The sequence below is a fragment of the Erpetoichthys calabaricus genome, chromosome 7, assembly GCF_900747795.2.
Source record: "Erpetoichthys calabaricus chromosome 7, fErpCal1.3, whole genome shotgun sequence".
Classification (NCBI taxonomy): Eukaryota; Metazoa; Chordata; class Cladistia; order Polypteriformes; family Polypteridae; genus Erpetoichthys; species Erpetoichthys calabaricus.
The window spans coordinates 81,800,774-81,820,466 of record NC_041400.2 but is presented as its reverse complement, the minus strand read 5'-3'; the positions used below and the strand labels follow the sequence as shown (position 1 = coordinate 81,820,466).

Genomic DNA, 19,693 nt, shown 5'->3' with positions numbered 1-19,693 from the left:
AAGATCTCACTGTTGGGTTTGTAAGGTCATGCAACTCCTAAATTTCTATCTTGTTCAAAGATAAGATATAAAACAAAGTTCTAAGTTAATCGACCTGTGTGTTCTCCTTTTTTAAAAATAAGAATCGATAGGAGAATCGATAAAGAATCGAATTGTTAAACAGAATCGAAAATGGAATCGGAATCGTGAAAATCTTATCAATTCCCATCCCTACTGCCCGCCCACTAAGGTCCTCTGATTCTGGCAATCTTGTTGTGCCCCTCACTAATCTACACTCCATGGGTGACAGGGCCTTCAGCTGTATAGTGCCCAGACTCTGGAATGACCTACTAAAATTAATCAGGTCAGCTGACTCCATGAATTCTTTTAAAAAACAACTCAAAACTCATCTGTTCAGGAAGGCTTTTAGCTCTACTTGACTTTATTACCCTTCTCTCAGTTTACTTCTCTGTCAAGATGCTAATGTAACCTGTGTGTGTGTGCTAGACCATCAATTATGTTGTCTGTTTCTTTTCTTTTTTTCAGAATTCACTGTCTTAATCTTCTTTATTTATTTATCTGGTTTGTACAATGCTATATACTGTATACCCTGCCGTTCTTTATTATATTCTGTAAGTGCCTTGAGCATGGGAAAGGCACTATATAAATAAAATGTATTATTATTATCATTATTATGATTCTTTTCAAAGGAGAAGTGCAGGTTAATTTGTTTTATGTTTTTTTACTTTATATTTTGTATTAATCATTTTTATATGAATAGTTTTGGTTTGTGGAACAAATCATCTGGGTTTCCATTATTTCTTATGGGGAAATTCACTTTGATATACGAGTGCTTTGGACTACGAGCACGTTTCCGGAACGAATTATGCTCGCAAACCGAGGTTGCACTTCACCAGTATTTTAAAGCTGTTGTTACTCTTAGTAGTTTTATATTTTATACTCTACTACAGACAAAGACACAATACTGTTCACTTCAATAAATGGAGGTACATTAATAAAAGGCCATTAAATGGGATTTCCATTTTTGCTGTGGTATTTAAAGGTATTGAGTAATTTCACGGTATTGGTATTGTAAGAAAGTTTAATGAGGTCACGCATTCAACCATAAGTGGTTGCCTGTTCATGACAGACTTTTCATTCCGCCATATTGGTTTATCTTCAGCATGTTTGTTTGTTTATTGTTTCAGTTGTTTTTTTACGTTAAATAAATATAAAATACTGGAATTCAACAGCCTCATATCGTCAGTCATCTGACTGTGACTCCTGCACTCGGCTTTCTGTTAGCTAAACCCTGCGAATTAGCGCATTTCCAGAGGTCCCTGACATCCCTTTTTTACATGGTCCTTTGAGCCGGAAAGCAAAACAGACCGACCGAGAGCAAAATGGACAAGGCAGTGTGTACGGAGGAGCTTAACCTCGTCAAACTGAGCAACGATGCAGAGGAGAACACCCGAGCTGACATCCCCACGTCAAGCCAAACCGTTTCTTCTGACCCAAGCTCACACAATGTAAACGACCCGTCTGCGAGCGCCGTGGTAGCCTTTCCGCCAATGGGCTCAGTCAGCACGCGCAGTAAGCTCGCAGTACGCAGCAAAGGCCGGCGAGAGACAAGAAATCCAGCGCACCTTTCAGACTATGATGTTGGATATTGTCCTTCCAGAGGTAACGCGCCCTGTATCGCATGCTCTAAGCAAAGCGAATGTAGCAAACTGAGAAGTGCCATTAGCGCACCTTCCCGTGAAAGTAACCGATCAGTAAAATCAGATCAAGGCAGCAATAAATCCAGTGTACGTACAGATTTAAGTCGAGTCTCCGTTTCCCTTCGAGACTCACAATCAGCAATAGTAAGTGAAGAAAAGAAACATGCTGAACTGGAGGAGATTAAGCGGCAGATAGAGGAGGATGAGCTAGCTGACGAGTTATGCAGTGTGGTGCCCGACGGGCGTTCATGCCCGGCCGGGACGCCCAGGAGAACCGGATGAGGGCTTGTGGATCCTCTGGAACACGAGGGGGCGTCCTCCCTGGTTGCTGTGGGGACCACCACCAGGGGGCGCCCCAATGCCTTGGGAGTGTTGACCCTCAGTACTTCCGCCACACCAGGAAGTACTGGGGGGAAGAGACTTGGAGACACCCGGTGGACTTCCGGTTTCACCGTGGGAGCTTCCGCCACACAGGGGTGTGGCTATAAGCCCTCAGGACGCAGCTGGAGCCCTTCTGGGGTGAATAAAAGGGGCCGCCTCCCTCCAGTCATGGGCAAGAGTCAGGTGGAAGAGGACGAAGCTTGGTGGAGAGGAGTGGAGGCGGACCAGAGACTAATAAGGCATTGTGTTGTGGCCAGGACTTAAAGGGGTGATTGGTGCTTCGGCACTGGGTATGTGCACTTCAACTGTAAATATGAGGATTAATAAACGTGTGTGTGGTGAAAACATCATGTCTGCCTGTCTGTGTCCGGGCTGTTCCCCGTAGCAGCCAGCTTGATAACCAAGCACACAACGCTCTTCGCCAAAGAGAAAGCTTAATGCAAAGGCTCTCTAGACAGCGGTGTCTTAGACAAGCAGAAATGGACTTGCAGGAGGCTTGTTTGATATCAGCCTTTCTTAAACAGAACGAGGATGAAGAACGTTTATCTCTGCATGCTTGTCAGTCAACTGAAGTTTTTCTAGGAGTAAATGTGGACTCTCAAGTGGAAGTATGTTATCCAACAGAATCTGACCATTGCAATGCAAGTGAAATAATTACCAATGCACAAGTGGCACCTCCTAATATTCCTTCAAAGGATGCCGGTGTAAAACTGCAGGGTGATCGCACATCACGGATTCCTACTGCCACTACAGCAAAGGTTATTCACAGAACGCCATACACTGCACCTAAGGACAGTAAGGATTTAAACTACTATATGCCCTTAAGTGACAAGGTGCAGCAGCAGCCTCCAGATGGAGCAACATCAGCTTTGAACCCAAATGCACCCTCTTATGGGGCGGCTCACTTCCCAGATGTCAAACTAAATAGACCTAATTCAGACAGTAAGAGACCTTATTGTCAACAGCCAGATTTGCAGCCGAACACAGCATCTTCACTGTTTCATCATCCAGTGCACACAGCACCAAGTACAGCATCTGTGTATTTTCCTGCAGCAAATATGATGGATTTATTATTTGCCTCATCACATGGTATTCCAAAGCCAACCCTGCCTTACTTTGATAGTGGTAAGGAAAGTGACTTTGCCCTTCTGATGATGGCACTTGACAGCCTTATTAATAACCATGCACACCTTACCGAACAGTATAAGTATCAAGTGTTACTTGGACAGCTTAAACTACCAAGTGCATACAAATTAGCCAAAGCATGCATGAATGATTCAAACCCATACACAACAGCATTAAAAGCTTTAAAGAATAAGTATGGACAGCCTCGTCAACTTGTCCAGAGTGAAATTGGAGTGCTGATGAATACACCGTCTATTAAAATAGGAGACGCTGAGGCATTTGATGAATGTGCTCTCTCAGTCCACTCACTTGTTGGGATGTTGAAAATGCTTGAAGGAAATAATGGATATGAACTGAAATGTGGCTCACATGTTGATCGTCTTCTCTGCAAACTACCTCCTAGTTTTTGAGATGGATTTGTGGAATACTACATAACACAAGATATATTGACCGGAAATGCTGACACAATTTATACGCTGCAGGATCTCTCCATCTGGTTACAGACCAAGTCACGAGCAAAACGAATCTCAGAGCGAGCTGTTCTTCTTTACCAAGGTGAATGAAGTCAGAGAGAAGAACACCACCCTCTTACATCCAGAAGAAAGAAAACCCCATCTCAGTGCATTACTGTGCTGAAGCAAGACCAGCTGAAACAGCAACATGCCCTACACAGACAAAAGGTAAATCAAATCTGCATCCACTAAACAGTGTCATCTGTAGACAGAGGAGCAGCTTCAGCGACAGACTGCTGTCACTGTCCTGCTCCACTGACAGACTGAGGAAATCGTTCCTCCCCCAAACTATGCAATTCTTCAATTCCACCCGGGGGGGTAAACGTTAACATTATATAAAGTTATTGTCTGTTTTTACCTGCATTATTATCAATCTTTAATTTAATATTGTTTTTTGTATCAGTAAGGTGCTGCTGGAGTATGTGAATTTCCCCTTGGGATTAATAAAGTATCTATCTATCTATCTATCTATCTATCTATCTATCTATCTATCTATCTATCTATCTATCTATCTATCTATCTATCTATCTGTCTATCTGTCTGTCTGTCTGTCTGTCTGTCTGTCTCTGTCTGTCTGTCTGTCTCTGTCTGTCTGTCTGTCTGTCTGTCTGTCTGTCTGTCTGTCTGTCTACTGTGATTGTAAAGTGCATTACCTTAATAGCTGTGCAGAATTTAAGAAGTTAAGCACTGATCAGGTTTTAAAATTGATTAAAGACAATAACCGCTGTTGGAAATGTGCATGTTCACATAAGCCTGAAGTTTGCAATTTAAAGAAGCCCTGCAGCTCTTGCAAGGAGCTTCACCATACTGCATGAGACAATTACTAACTCGAAGCAGAGTGTCCTGATGACAATTGTTGAGCCAGAAATGATATATTTTGATCAGCAACCAAGACTACATAATGTCATGGTAAAGATTGCAAAAGTGCTACTTCACAATGCTGGACAATGCATTGAGGCCTTTGCTATACTAGACGATGGCTCAGAGAGAACAATTATCTTGCCTTCAGCTGTACAGAGTCTTAAGTTGGAGCACAGAGCAGAGACACTGACTCTTAGAACAGTGAGACAGGACCTTTTACAGGTGAATGGCGCATCAGTCACTTTTGATATCTCTTCTATAGCAGAGCCCTATAAGAAATACAAGATCACACAGGCATTCACTGTAAACTGTCTGGGGTTCTCAGAGTATTCCTTCCCAATTTCCCAGCTTCAGAAGTGTTACCACCACCTACAGGGCCTTCCATTGCCAGAAATCAATAAGGTCCATCCCTTGCTTCTTATTGGTTCAGACTTTCTGCATCTGATTGTGCCAAGCCACCCAGTGATACAGGGACCACGGGGCACACCATTAGCCATACATACTAATTTAGGCTGGATTTTACAAGGTCCCACAGGTCTGCAGAAATTGCAGATAAATGACCAATCATGCATGTTGACATCCATTAGTGCACCAGTATCTGAGATTATGAGTAATATTGAGTTTCAGTGTCAGATGGACAAACTTCCCTACACGAATGAGAAACATGCTACTCGATCAAAATTGGACATACCAGCTGTAGAGCTGTTGCAAGCAAAACCCATGAAAGTGAGTAGTGAAGAAGTGCAATGCTATGCAACCCCATTACTGCGTAAGAATGATGAGACCCATTTTAAAGCCATAAAAGAGGCAATACTACCTAACCTATAAAGCACTGAACATCATCTTCCTAGGAACCAAGAACTAGCTAATATTTATAACCATCAAAACCAGTAGTTGATGGATTCTGGGAATGTAAGAGTTGCAACTCAAGCAGAAATTGAAGCCACTCAGGTTCCTAAGGTCTCTCCTATACCTGGAACATTGTCCACATCATTATCTTCATATCTGACTACTCACAGAATCGACCCACAACCACAGACTGAAGCTTTGGACCCAATGCAGATATTGTTATCCTTAAGCTTTGATCAGCCACCAACATCCTCACCACTTCCTACTGCATCACAGGCAAAAGTGTTTGAGGCTGTTCCCAACAAAACATTCCATAGTAGTGGAATTAATGTCCACATTTTAGTTCCATTCCAGTCAATGCAGACAATGTTCAAAATGAATGCCCATATGCCTCCAGCCAATGAGACAGAAGCACTGAAACAGTCCATTCAGTACCGAAGCAGTTACAACCAGAGTTTTCCCAGCCAGGCAGATCACAAGGTGGAATATGCAGAACTACAACAGGAACAGTTGCAGTCAGAAATCAACACTTTCCATACCCTGGATCAATCTATCCAAGCAGCATGCAGTCATCAGCAGTTTTCCCATCTGCTATTGTCTGACCTCATTCTGCATATTGGTGAAGTATACCTATGGAGTTATCCCACGACTGAACTTAACTGGACAATTGGGAAAGTCACTTAAACCTTTGATGTAGTCTTAAGTTTGGACAGCATGTCTTCAGATGAATGGCCATTGTTATAAATGTAAAGGGTCAAGACTGATACTGCTTCCTGACTTATGTAACTAATAATGCCTAAGATTGTGAGAATAGTTTAAACTTTCTTTCTGTTTTCAAATTTGTTGCACAAATTTGGGGGTGGCTGTGTAAGACAGTTTAATGAGGTCACGCCCTCAACCGGAAGTGGTTGCCTGTTCACGACAGACTTTTCATTCCACCATATTGGTTTATCTTCTGCATGTTTGTTTGTTTATTGTTTCAGTTGTTTTTTTACGTTAAATAAATATAAAATACTGGAATTCAACAGTCTCATATGACCTGTCATCTGACCGTGACTCCTGCACTTGGCTTTCTGTTAGCTAAACCCTGCGAATTAGCGCATTTCCAGAGGTCCCTGACATCCCTCTTTTACAGGTATCAAATACAAAACTTCTGGCATTGTAACATCCTGTAGCTACATTAATCTTTTAAGAGAGAGTTGTCCAAGTTTTATGGTGTATACACTTTTAGTTATTTTATGAATAAACCGTATTATTTTATTTGAAATCGCCTTTTCTTTAATATTATTATTTATGGTTTTAATCTGTTAGAGATAAATTGTTACCTGCAAGTTCATACTGTATATTAGATGGAACAGTAGTTAGTGGTCCTGCTTGACAGCTGCAGAGTCCTAGGCATTAGCTCTATAAATTTTACACATTTTCTGTGTGTGAATTATTTTCCCATATTCCAAAGACATGTGAGTTAGGTAAATTAACACCATACCACTAAGTGTAGGTATATGTAAAAATGTATCTAGTGACAGACCAGTGCTCCATCCAAGTTTGGTTCCTAGTGTCCTGGGATAGGCAATGGTTCCTGGCAACACTAAACTGGATATGCAGGTTAAAAATAGGTAAAGGTTCTTAGTTTAGGCGATTTGTAATGCAGAAGATAATTTAACATGTCAACAGATTGCAATAAATTCTTTAGTACTAGGGTGTTGTACCGTGTCAGCCATTATGAATGTAGAGAAAAGCCAAGCAAAATGACACCTTTTATTGGCTAACTAAAAAGATTACAATATGCAAGCTTTCGAGGCAACTCAGGTCCCTTCTTCAGGCTTTATTGGCTAACTAAAAAGATTACAATATGCAAGCTTTCGAGGCAACTCAGGCCCCTTCTTCAGGCAAGATGCCTGAAGAAGGGGCCTGAGTTGCCTCGAAAGCTTGCATATTGTAATCTTTTTAGTTAGCCAATAAAAGGTGTCATTTTGCTTGGCTTTTCAATAAATTCTTTGAAACCAATGTTACACTGTATCAACAAAAGGTTATGAACAGAAAAACCCAAGTGCTTACTGCATAACATGCAATAAATAAATACAAAAATATGTTTAATCATAACTAGTATGTAAAATTTGTCTGTATCCACAAATCAAGGAAACCATCAAAGCTGCCAATCAGTATCAGAAAAATGGAAAAATGTGAAGGTCATAAAGAAAACATTTCTACTGACATATGATAATACACCTTTTGCCAAACTTTGCTGCCTCTTTTATAGCACTGCTACAGTAAGCACAAACAGGATGGGATGCACACTTATATAATGCCCAAAATTGAAGTTGTAAATATTTCAGACAGTCCTTGGCTAAAGAGCTGAAATTCAGTAACAGAAGCACTACATTAATAAAAAAGAACTCATCAATGTTGGAAGCAAGAACAAAGAATACTTCTTTTGGGGTTAAAAATCATGCACTACAAGCTACAGAAGCAATCAAGGCATGCATGGAACATAGCAAAAACACATCCAAGCCAATGTGAAGAGATACCTTCAATTTGGAGAGATGTCCCAGTTCCTTTGCTGCTGAGAAGATCAGCTGTGTTCCCTGCACCAAGCGAATATTAATAGAACAGGTCAAGAGAAGCAGAAATGTTAAACATTGCAAGGTTGGAAGAGGAAAAAAAAACAGGAATAAGAAGATAACATTGTGAGAAGAGACAGAATAATACAGGAATAGATAAAGGAGTAAAAAAATAGTAAAAAAAAAAAAGGATAGAGGTTAACAACTGACAGGAAGCACAAAGCAGAACATTTCAGATTTTAGTTCTTTTTGCAAACAGACCAACTCACCACAATGAGAATATAAAGTTACCTACTGTGTTTTTGATTAATAAGAAAAAAGCAAGGAAGAGGTATGTAATACAAATGTAAGTTTAATGTCACTGTGCTCTGTACAAGAAATTATTTTATAAATCCATTCACATGTACAGGCCAGGCCAAAAGGGGCTTTCAGCATTCAGAAGTGCTTAGCCAAGCATCAGACAAGATGGACGGAGACAGCTTGAGGAATGTGTAGTCAGCCTAAAGACAGGTGTATACTATTTTGTTCTCTGTTGGAAGTGAGCACGGGATCTTCTTTCCTTGTTTGGAAATGGACTATTTGCCAACGTGGAGGCCTGCACGTGGAGGAACCAGTATAAAAGGCTTGCACCGCAGCCAAACACTTTGAAGCTGATGGACGGAAGATTATGTCATCCGTCCTGAATATCCTTTCAGCGCAGTGACGAAAATGACAAACTTTACACAAAATGTTGTCATGGCTTCCTTTTGTTTGTTATGCCATGTAAATCGTCATTAAAGAAAGCTAAGTTATTTCCTCTTATGTGATTTGTACCGCCGTATCACTATGGGAGGGATATCGCCTTTTACATTATATCTATATAGTTTCTGGTTACTTAAAACGCCGCAATTTAAAAGAACTTATTCCAATTAGGGAGCTATTGCTTCTAAAAGGAAACAAGGTAATGAAAGATTGAAAAATATTATATAAAACCAAAGTTAGGCCAGTGGTGATAATTGAATAAATGAGCACTGTCAGACATAGAGGATGCCTATAAATGAAAATCACTGTGAAGGGTCCATGAAAAATTGTCACAGTAACATAGAAAGCAACGAGGCCACTCATCTAGCTGTAAGAAATCCAGTGGACAAGTTAATGTAAATGTTGCTAAGTCCATGAGAGATTTTTTGTTTAAAATAAACTTCACTATTAATGGTTCGCTGAGATGCATGATTTGAGCCCTTGCAATATATAGATTTTACAAAGATCCTTCAAGCCTTTTAGAGATATGTCCCCTGGTAAAGCACTGTCCCTTTCTTATGGTAGTTCTGGCATAAAACCATAACCATACTGTATGTGTTGCACAAGTGCCATGACATACAACACAGTGAGTTTATGAAAAAATTAGGTCTTGTTAAATGAGACGGTTTTGCTATCAAATAATAATTTATACAACAGACAATAGGATCTGGTGCTCACCGAAACATCTGTGAAAGGAGGCAGGACAATAGTTTTTTCCAGAGTGTTTATTACTATCCTCCAAAGATCTTTTAACACCCTCTTCAGCACTGTCTTCTCACACACCTTTGCAAACAACATCAAACTGTTGGGATAAAAACAGAAAAATCAGTTTACGAGATGGCAGATCAGTGGATCAAATTTTTATCGACATTCTCTTCTAACTGATCCTATAGCACCATAAGCAAAACGTACTCCAAATACAAAACACAAATGGATTAAAGTTTTTTTTTTTTTGGACATAAGAAACACAAAATAGTTAACATAAATGTTTTGTGACAGATACAGAATTTACTGTAAAACAGACTTTTTTAACTAATGTAATTGTCATCAAGAGATATTGTTCTTATTTTTTGTTTACACAGATAGGTCTCCTCCACATGCTTTGAATATGTTTGCTCTTCAATCTCATGTCTATATGTTGTCTACATGTTCTTCAGCATTATCAGCTTAACTAACTGTATGTTTTTCCATTTTATTTTTTCTCTCTATAGCTGCATTGTCATTTGAGCTTTATTATTTTTTTCTATATTTGTAATGCATGCTAATTACTTAAGATGATTAGTATGTTCTTATTTCTAATTCATGTTATTGCCAGAAAGGGATTTTATTCCGTTGGGCCCTTAACCTCAAAATTACTCCCGGGGCACTGTACAATGGCTGACCCTGAGCTCTCCAAAGGTCATGCAAAAAGACAATTTCCCCTAAAGGATTAATAAGGTATATTAAAAAAACTAATTATATAATATTTTTATATTTTAAAGATATATGTATATAAAATATTACTTTAACAATGGATACTTGTATATAATTGTACATTCTCATTTCTATTAATATCTGTATATGACTCAATATGTAATGTTTGTTTATTGCTTTTTTCCTTAGTGGCTTACTACTATCTCTTGGCTCTGAAGAAGAGCTGAATTTCTGAAACACATTAGCATTTTCTTTAGTTTTTTTTTTTTTATTAAATTAATATTTGTTTATAACAGATAAATACAGTATAGCGGAAGTTAGATAATATGAGATACTAGTATATGTTTAAGTAAAACAAAATAAGATTACATACATTTGTTTACTCAGAACTACAAGAAATTCCATATATCACTGAAACAAACAAAATATTTACTTATAAACCACATCAAAACCTCCACACTCACCCAGAATGTTAGCTTTTTCAAGCTGATGGCCTAGTAAACAGGACATAGCACTTTGAGCTCTTAAATATTCCTTGTGGACGTTGCTTTACACTGACCATTTGAGACCAAGAAGTCTACTGTGTTCATTAGTATTGAATTTATCATGCATTTATATAAAAGTGGTAATCATTGATTTGTCAATTTTCGAATGAATGAAAAAGATTTAATTTAATGTAGATCATTTGTGCTGAATAAGAACCTGCTCCTTACTCTTTCTTGGAAAGTTCTTTGGTGAGTTACACGTTATATTATCGGGTTACTATTCTTAGTTTATGATTATACTGTATAAGTGCAACACACAGAACTTGGGAAGATTGTTAAAAGCATTAGATTTGACAGAAAAATACAACTGAGTATCATCAAAATAAAAATGAAAATTTAGATTGTGCCATCGATCAACATGGCTGAATAAAAGTGCATATAATGAAAAACCAAATTGGTACAGGAACATGACTACACATTGTTACTGATGACGATTACAAATGAAAATTTCCTATTTTACAAATAAGAGGTGAACCATTCCAGATCTCATTGAGATATGCCAGCCCAGTATCACTATTTATTAACTAAAATTGCATTGCCAAGAGTATCAAAGTTGTACTTATATATAGCAATTCAAACACAGACCAGTCACATGCAAGATAATCAATACTGGGCGTACATGTATAATAGCTTCATGTTATACAGTACACAGAGACACAGAGTACCAAACACAGACAATGACTTTTCTGTGGAATTTGCTCAATGACAGCATTCTAGCTGACTGGTTCTTGAATTGTTTGTATACAGTATATATTCCTTGTGCCTCAAGGAATAGAATGATTTATAGAATGAATTAAATGTATTGTTTTTTTAGGAACATTGATATTTGTTTTGCATTCCAAAATGTATTTATTTATTGTACTAAAACCTCATCTGGCCTTTTCTTGGCATTCCTAAAGTTGATGAAACGATATAAACATAAGTTGCTCAGTTCTTTTGATAAATGATTAATTTTAATATTGTAAAGAAAAAAAATTCCAATAGAGTGCTTCACTTACATAAATTATAAATTCTTCATCAGTTATAAAAACTTTGGTAATCAGCTCTTATTCATTTCTCATCAGCAAAACTGATGAGAAAACATAATAATTTAACTGGAACTGATTTATGAGTTAAGATTTACATGTCTCTGGTTTTCTTATTACTGTCAGAATGAAAAATATGATCAACTGAGTCCCTTTTCAGCTGAAGGTGATCCTTACTTTTCAAGTAGGTCTCCTGCAAAAATTGTATTTCTGCTCTTTTTTTCCTGTTAAGATCATAATTGAGACCTTGAACATTCCAGCTTACAAAATTTACTAAATAACTGATAAAAAGAAACACCAGACCTTTCCCAAACAACACTAAGATCAGACACTTTTGAATTCCAGAATTTTGACATGCCTAGAGACACAGCAGATCAAAAATTATATATATATATATATATATATATATATATATATATATATATATATATATATATATGCACACAGTACATATATATTGTCACACACGTGCGAGTAGGAGGAAGCTATATGGACCAGGTGAGGGTAATTCCATGCCAGGCCAGGTGGTGGCGGGGTGAGCTAAACCTTGTTCTGTTGTCTCTGCAGACCAAACATAGGAAAATCTGTCTGATTCATCCCTGAAGACGTCACTTCTGGTAAAGGTGCTCAGAAGAACGTCACTTCTGGTTCAGGCACCCAGAAGCATGCCACATTCGGTTACGCCGCCCAAAAGCACACTACTTCCGGTTATGGTGCACAGAAGCATGCCACTTCCGGTTCCGTTACATCACTTCCGGTCTTGGCATTTAAAGCTTCCATCTTAACAACAGTTCTTCAGTTGTTCTTTGGACTCCATCGAAAACACATCTGTGTTAATTTTCAAAGCCATTGCAGCCAGGGATATTATATTGTATGGGTGGTTGCCCCAAACCAAACCTTTTTTAAGTGTGTCAAGTCTAATCATTTCACAGTGGTGTAGTCAGCAGGATAATGACCTCCTTATTAGACAGGAAGTCGTACATGAACAAAGACCGTTCCTGAGTCGCCAAGCTGGGGTCAATCGGTGTGTGTCAGGGAAAGCTGGAGTGTGCTTCAACCCACCAACCTTTGAAAGGCACCTGGGAGTGTTGGAAGGGGACCTACAGGCTAGAGCTGGTTCAGATGGGAATGCATTGTGAATTTACTATGGGCTCCCGAGTAAGGGGACCGTTCCAAAGTACCCCACAAATGAGAAATCTTTTGAGAAAGGTGGGGGTGCCCCAGTTTGGCAGGTGAGGAATGTAATGGCCTGGACATCTACCTCCAACAGGGCAATGAAGAGACAGGCATTTAAATTATGGGCAAAGGTAGAAAAGTGGCTAAGGCCACATGAGAATAATACCTACCAGATAGTGGAGCAGATAGAATGTGCCTTACTGTTCCGTGCCCTGCCCAAAAATATTGCCTGGCCGGCCTGGGGACATATCAGTATGATCTCACTAGTTGAGATAATAGATCAATTAAGAGCAGAAACCTGCTTGGGAGATCCAGAACGGAACTCATGTGAACTCAGATGTACTTGCGTCCCTAACATTGAGTCCTGTTACTACGATGCAAAGCTTACTCTGGTGGAACCTGAAACATGACAAAGGGCTCTGCGAAGTGACAAAGGTGTCTGCAGAGTGATACAGAGGGAGGGGCGGTGTCCTCTGGCATTTTCACATACTGGAGTAGTGCTGGTTAATGGTCACAAGGTTACATCTTTATTTCACTCGGACAGTAACATTTCCATTGTTGCTCGCCATCTAGTGTTACCATAACAATAGCTAGAAGTTAAGACCAGTCTGACCTGTATTCACATCCTGTATCAGATGTCTGATACCACAAATCCACAAGCTGTTACATCTGCCACAATAGCGTTTTAAAAAAGTTGGTCTAGTCAAGAGGTTTAATCAAACTCTGAATGAGGATAGAAGGAACTGGGATCAGCTCATCCCCCTTATCCTTTTTGCATACCAGGAAGTTCCACAAGCCTCTATGGGATTCCCACCCTTTGAATTATTATATGGACAACAACCCCAAGGTATATTGGATATTTTAAAAGAGGGTTGGGAGGAAGAGGCCCTCCCCTCTATAAATATTCTTGAGTCTATCGCACAGTCACGTTATAGATTTGCAAAAATTATTGATCCCTAATTACCTATTCTAAAATCTCACATGGAGAAGGCTTAAGCAGCCCAGGTCTGTTGCTACAACTGTAGTGCGTCTCTTTGGGAGTTCCGCCCGGGGGATTACGTCATGGTTTTACCTCACATTCCAAATTACTGGCACATTGGCAAAGCCATATGAAGTTAAGGAGAGGAAGGGGCTGGTCGATTATTTGGATTTGTCTAGACAGAGGGACCGAGCTGGGAAAGATGTGCAGCAAATTAGAGTGATAAAGGATAAAGATGGAAACATACTCACAAGCTAGGAAAGTGTGTTGAGCAAATGGAAAGAGTACTCTGAGAAGCTGATGAATGAAGAGAATGAGACAGACAGAGAGGGAGAGAGAGTGAGAGAAAGTGGGATGATGGGGAGATAGTGAATCATGAAGTGCAACAGATTAGCAATGAAGAAGTAAGGACAGCTATGAAAAGGATGAAGAATGGAAATGCTGTTGGTCCAGATGACAAATCTGCGGAAACATGGAGGTGTTCAGGAGAGATTGCAGTGTAGTTTTTAACCAGAAATCTTGGAAAGTGAGAGGATGCCTGAGGAGTGGAGTTTACTGGCACAGATTTTTAAGATTAATGGGGATGTTCAGAACTGCTGTAACTGTGTTTGGTTTTCCTAATGTAATCAGGTCAATTTTACAGAGGAATAAAACTGATGAGCCAAAACAAGAAGTAATGGGAAAGAGCAGAGGAAGCTAGGTTAAAAAGTGAGGTGATGATTAGCGAGCAGCAGTATGGCTTCATGTCGGGAAAAACACTACAGATGCAATGTTTGCTCTGAGAATGTTGATAGAGATGTATAGAGAAGGCCAGAAGGAGTTGCATTGTGTCTTTAAGGACTTGGTGAAAGAACATGATAGGGTGCCTACAGAGGAGTTGTACTACTGTATGATGAAGTTGTGGCACAGAACTATGTAAGAGTGGAACAGGATATGTATAAGAGAAGTGTGAAAGTGGCAACGTCTGCAGTAGGAACGACGGATGTATTCAAGGTAGAGGTGGGGTTACATCAGGGGTCAGCTCTGAGCCCTTACTCATTTGCAATGATGATGAATAGGTTGACAGACGAGATTAGACAGGATTCCCCATGGACTATGATGTTTGAGAATGATGTTGTGATCTGTAGCGAGAGAGGGGCAGATATGCTCTAGAGAGAAGAGGAATGAAATTCAGTAGGAACAAGACAGAATAAATGTGTGTGAATGAGAGGGAGGTGAGAAGAACGGTTAGGACACAAAGAGTAGAGCTGGCGAAGGTGGATGAGTTTAAATGCTTGGGATCAACTGTACAGAGTAACAGGGAGTGGGGAAGAGAGTGCAGGCAGGGTGGAGTGGGTGGAGAAGAATGTCAGGAGTGATTTGTGACACTGGGTACCAGTAAGAGTGAAAGGGAAGGTCTACAAGGCAGTAGTGAAACCAGCTATGTTAAATGGGTTGGAGACGGTGGCACTTATTAAAAAAAGGAGACAGAGCTGGAAGTGGCAGAGTTAAAGATGTTGAGATTTGCATTGGGTGTGAAAAGGATGGACAGGATTTGAAATGAGTACATTAGAGGGTCAGATCAGGTTGGAAGGTTGGGAGACAAAGTCAGAGAGGCAAGATTGTATTAGTTTGGACATGTGCAGAGGAGAGATGATGGGTATATTGGGAGAAGGATGTTAAGGATGGACCTTCCAGGTATGAAGAAAAGAGGAAGGCCTACGAGAAGGTTTATAAAAGAGGTGAAATAGAACATGAAGGTGGCGGGTGTAACATAGCAAGATGCAGAGGACCGGAAGATATGGAAAAGGATGATCTGTTGTGGCAACCCCTGAAAGAAAGAAAAAGAAGAAGATGACTCTAAAAGGACCAGTTTTACACCTGTAGAGTTTTCACACTGCTGGGGAGGGAGTGGATTTCCTCCAGGGAGTTTTTTAGCTGGCAGCGGGCATTGGCATGGGTAGGTGGGAGGGTTCAGAAAATTTTTTTACCTACAGTCAATTGTTTTAATGGACATGCTTCAAATATGAATATCTTTTACTGACTGCTTCCAACCCTGACGACCCCACAAGAAAAATTCTCAGAAAATCCACCGATATCCGGAGATGTGCCTGGAAGTTTTCAGAGCCTAGAAACTCCCCTTTATGCTAACAACCAACCAAATAGTTCAGAAGTTTGCATCATAAAAAGTCCCATTCAGCTAAAGGCTGAATAAGTCATGCTTTATGGACCTCATCACCAAGAACGGCCATTCACCTGGAAGGTAATTCTACACAGACACATACAGTACCTGCATCACATGCTGTGAAAAAATATTTTTTTAAATGTATTTATATTATTGAATAACAAAGAGCACATCAGAAAACCACTGCTAACTTGATATTTAGATAATTACTTATTCAGTGCCAGAACCACTAGTGCTACCACCAGGTAAGTAGCTTGTGACTGATGTAGCCGTTCTGAAAACAAAGGTAAAATAATGGTGTAATCACTATGGAAATACACATATGTAGGCATTTGGTAACTTTACTTTCTCCTTACTATAATTGTGAAATTGTCAATTAAAGTTTTTCACATTAATTGCAATGTGGCTTTAACAAGCTGCAGTAGGTCTGGACCATGGCAAATCCCAGCAGAACCTGTGTGATTAGAATGTGCTTGACAGTAAGTATTATGTACACATACCACATAGTACATAGTAGATAGAGTAGCAATCTACTTTTACTTTTATCATTTTTGTAAAAAGGATTTTATATTACAGATTGCTTCAGAACAACCATGATGTTGATGTGGAAGATAAGGAAAAGGATGTGGTGTGATAAGGAAAAGCTTACCAAGTAACTCTCAAAAATCACACAGAAATTGTGCAACAAAAAATATGAATAAAACAGTACAATATATTATTAATAATATTATTATTACTACTTTCATTATTGATATATTAAATACTGTATATATGTAATGTATATGTATGCTTTAATAAAAATATCAACATTTTAATAAGTGTGTTATAGTCTAGATAAATTTTTGCCTGCATGAGCAGTGAACAATTACTGGACTGCCAACAGCAATCTTTATATATAATACGCTACCGTGGCTGTTCACTTCTCTGACTAGGATTTTAAATCACATGTAGCTCGCAAACCGTTTGACCTACTGACCTGAAATTTGGAACACATATACTACGTGACGTCTACTATCCGCTTTTGAGGTCATGATTGACCTCCAAGGTTATTCCTCTTTTTATTTTTATTTTATTTTATTGTAGAATCAACTCTCAGCAGCGTCTAGCAGGGCGGCCGTGTGGCACATGCCACATCAATCATTCTTGAGGCAGATTGAAGACTTAAGTGCCAGCTGAAGTGAAAAAGTAAAGAAAATGTACTAAATAATTGCAACACAAACACTGACTTAGTTTTAGCACGAAAAGATGCTGGCAAAAGAAGAGAAGAAGCAGTACGCTAGGATGGAGAAAAGAAGAGTTGCTCAGGAAGGCCGGCACATCAACCTCTGAGCAAACAAATCCTAAACGTACAGAGAAAGAGTATGAAAACTATGAATGCTCAAGTCAAGTGTATTCACTGCACGTTGTCGTGTAGTGCGCCATTACTGGTATTTAATGTAAGATAAAATAAATATTTGTATAATGGTCAAAGAGCGGATTTCTGTTGGTAAATGCTTTCTTGCCACCTGAGGACTGACTGTCAGGACACCTGCTGCTGCCACTAGCGGGCTTCTAGAAGGCCCCCCAAAAGCCAACGTGCAAAATTCCAGAGGACTGCTGTTCTGGATGCTAGCAGCCAGCTGGACCTTTGCTGCCAGAGGTGCTTTGATAAGATAAACATTACACCTCAAAAGTGATGAATACGATGTAAAGACTATTTTAGTTCCATTATAAGGAGGCCAGTGCTGTGGATTTTCACTAAAGAAATTTTTTGGTTTTTCGATAGTTTATGTTGGATAACTGCCACTTTTCAGGATTAAAAACCAAAGCACACTAACAACTCCCAGTGTATGGAAGGTAATAAATATCATGTCTATTCATAGGTTAATGATTTGACATAACATGGCTTGGTTGGTGCTGCTTTAAGACAATGTAAATGGTTTTAGAAATGGGAAACAAGCTTTTAGGAACCAGCAGGATTTTTTTGCTGTGATGATGACTAACTTATGAGCCAATTTAGCCTCCCAAGAGTCATTCTCTTAGAACTACGTCCTAAGTTGGGCCTGGCAATATAAACACAAACTGCTCAAAATCAGGCTATAAATGTTCATATCCAGGTTTTAACATTTGTTGGCTTTCTGGCAATGGGGAATTGGCTGACAAGTCAGGAATATCTCAGCCAAGCTTCAGATACATCATGCCTGCTGTGTTGGAACCCATAAACAGACTGACAGGGGACTACATCAGAGTGTGTATGGTATGAGTGCACAAGCCAATACAGAAAGGCAATCTGCAGCAGTGTTCCATTCTCCTAATGTAATCAGGAAAATTGACTGTACTCTTACTAGGGGGCTCCGCCCCCTGATCGCTTCGCTCGCCAACCCCTGGTGTTGGGAAATGACAAAGAGCGTGATGTATGAATGAGATGTAGAATAGTGTGAAGGTGTAGATGATGCATATAGAAAGCAAACAATAAAGTGTGTGGCACAGTGTAAAGGTTTATTGGAAAATTTCTTTGTAAACGCCGTTTAAGTGTAAAAGGTAATTCCAGGTCAGAACTTGTAAGGTCAATGAAGATGGTCATTGTCGTGATCAGAGTCAACTTTGTCAGAGCTTAGAAAGAGTTGTGTCTCTCCAGGAAGTAATGCAATGACTTGGGTATTTATGTTTTACACATTAATATTTTTTGGACATAATATAGTGCGTTGTGTTAAAAGGGGCATTTGGTCTAATGAGATAGCTGTTCCAAATATCTCTGTAACTAAGTCGTCTCAGATAAAGGCTTGAGGAATTGTAATAATATCTGGGTGAAGTCTATCTGTATTGGAGAGTGTACCATCTCCCAGTTGTAATAACCAATTGTTATGATCTGGATCTGGACATCGCATGTTTTGTACTAACTGTATCTTTTGAAAGCAATGTTGAGTAAGTGACTGGATGCCATTGTACATTCATCAATAATTAACAGTTTTGCAAGACGGATGTCACGTGCAGTGCTACTGTTCATGTTCATAGTGGATACCGATTTGTAGGATCTAATGCAGTTTATAAAGTTTTTACTTTCAGGTACATCGTTAGTTAGAAGCTTCTGTAGATATTCAGGATATGAATGTAAAGGAGGCAGTCTAATTTGATCCTTTTGACAACAACGTGTAAATGTATTACTTGTATTGCCAGTTGTTTCTTCAGGGAAGTTAAGTGAATGACAATGATTGCAAATGACATTCATTAATCCGAATGAATTTTCCTGAATAGTGGACTCATTATTGAACGCGTTGTCAGCTAACTGGCGTAAGCATTTAGCAGGTGTCTGTCGTTGATGTCCGTGACCTGTATGTTTTGCTTGTGCAGTTTGAGAGGCGCGTCATTGTATGTCCAGTATTTGGGACGTGTTGTTTTGGAGCTGTAATCGATTTGCCTGTGCTGTGTGAGAAGCCCATTGTAGTTTATGGCGTGCATTGTTTGTATTGAGCCTTGCCCGTTTTTGTATGTAGGTCAGTTGAACTTTCTCTTTTTGGAGCCTTGCCTGCTTGTTTTCCGGCATTCCAGATGCCCGGTGTAGACGTCTGCATTTATTTATTTTGTCCCATCGCTGTCATTTCTGTATGTATGAGACGGAAGGTGTTTCGTTTTGAATCCGTGC

At 39.4% G+C, this 19,693-nt stretch overlaps 1 protein-coding gene across 1 annotated transcript in view; it reads right to left on the bottom strand.

Annotated features, from left to right (window-relative positions):
- The window catches only part of LOC114654212 (protein unc-13 homolog B-like), an 837,814-nt gene that overhangs the window by 82,479 nt on the left and 735,642 nt on the right, over positions 1-19,693 (bottom strand). The window contains 2 exon segments of the mRNA XM_051929449.1: positions 7,957-8,013; positions 9,448-9,571. Coding sequence (XP_051785409.1) covers positions 7,957-8,013; positions 9,448-9,571 — 181 coding nt within the window.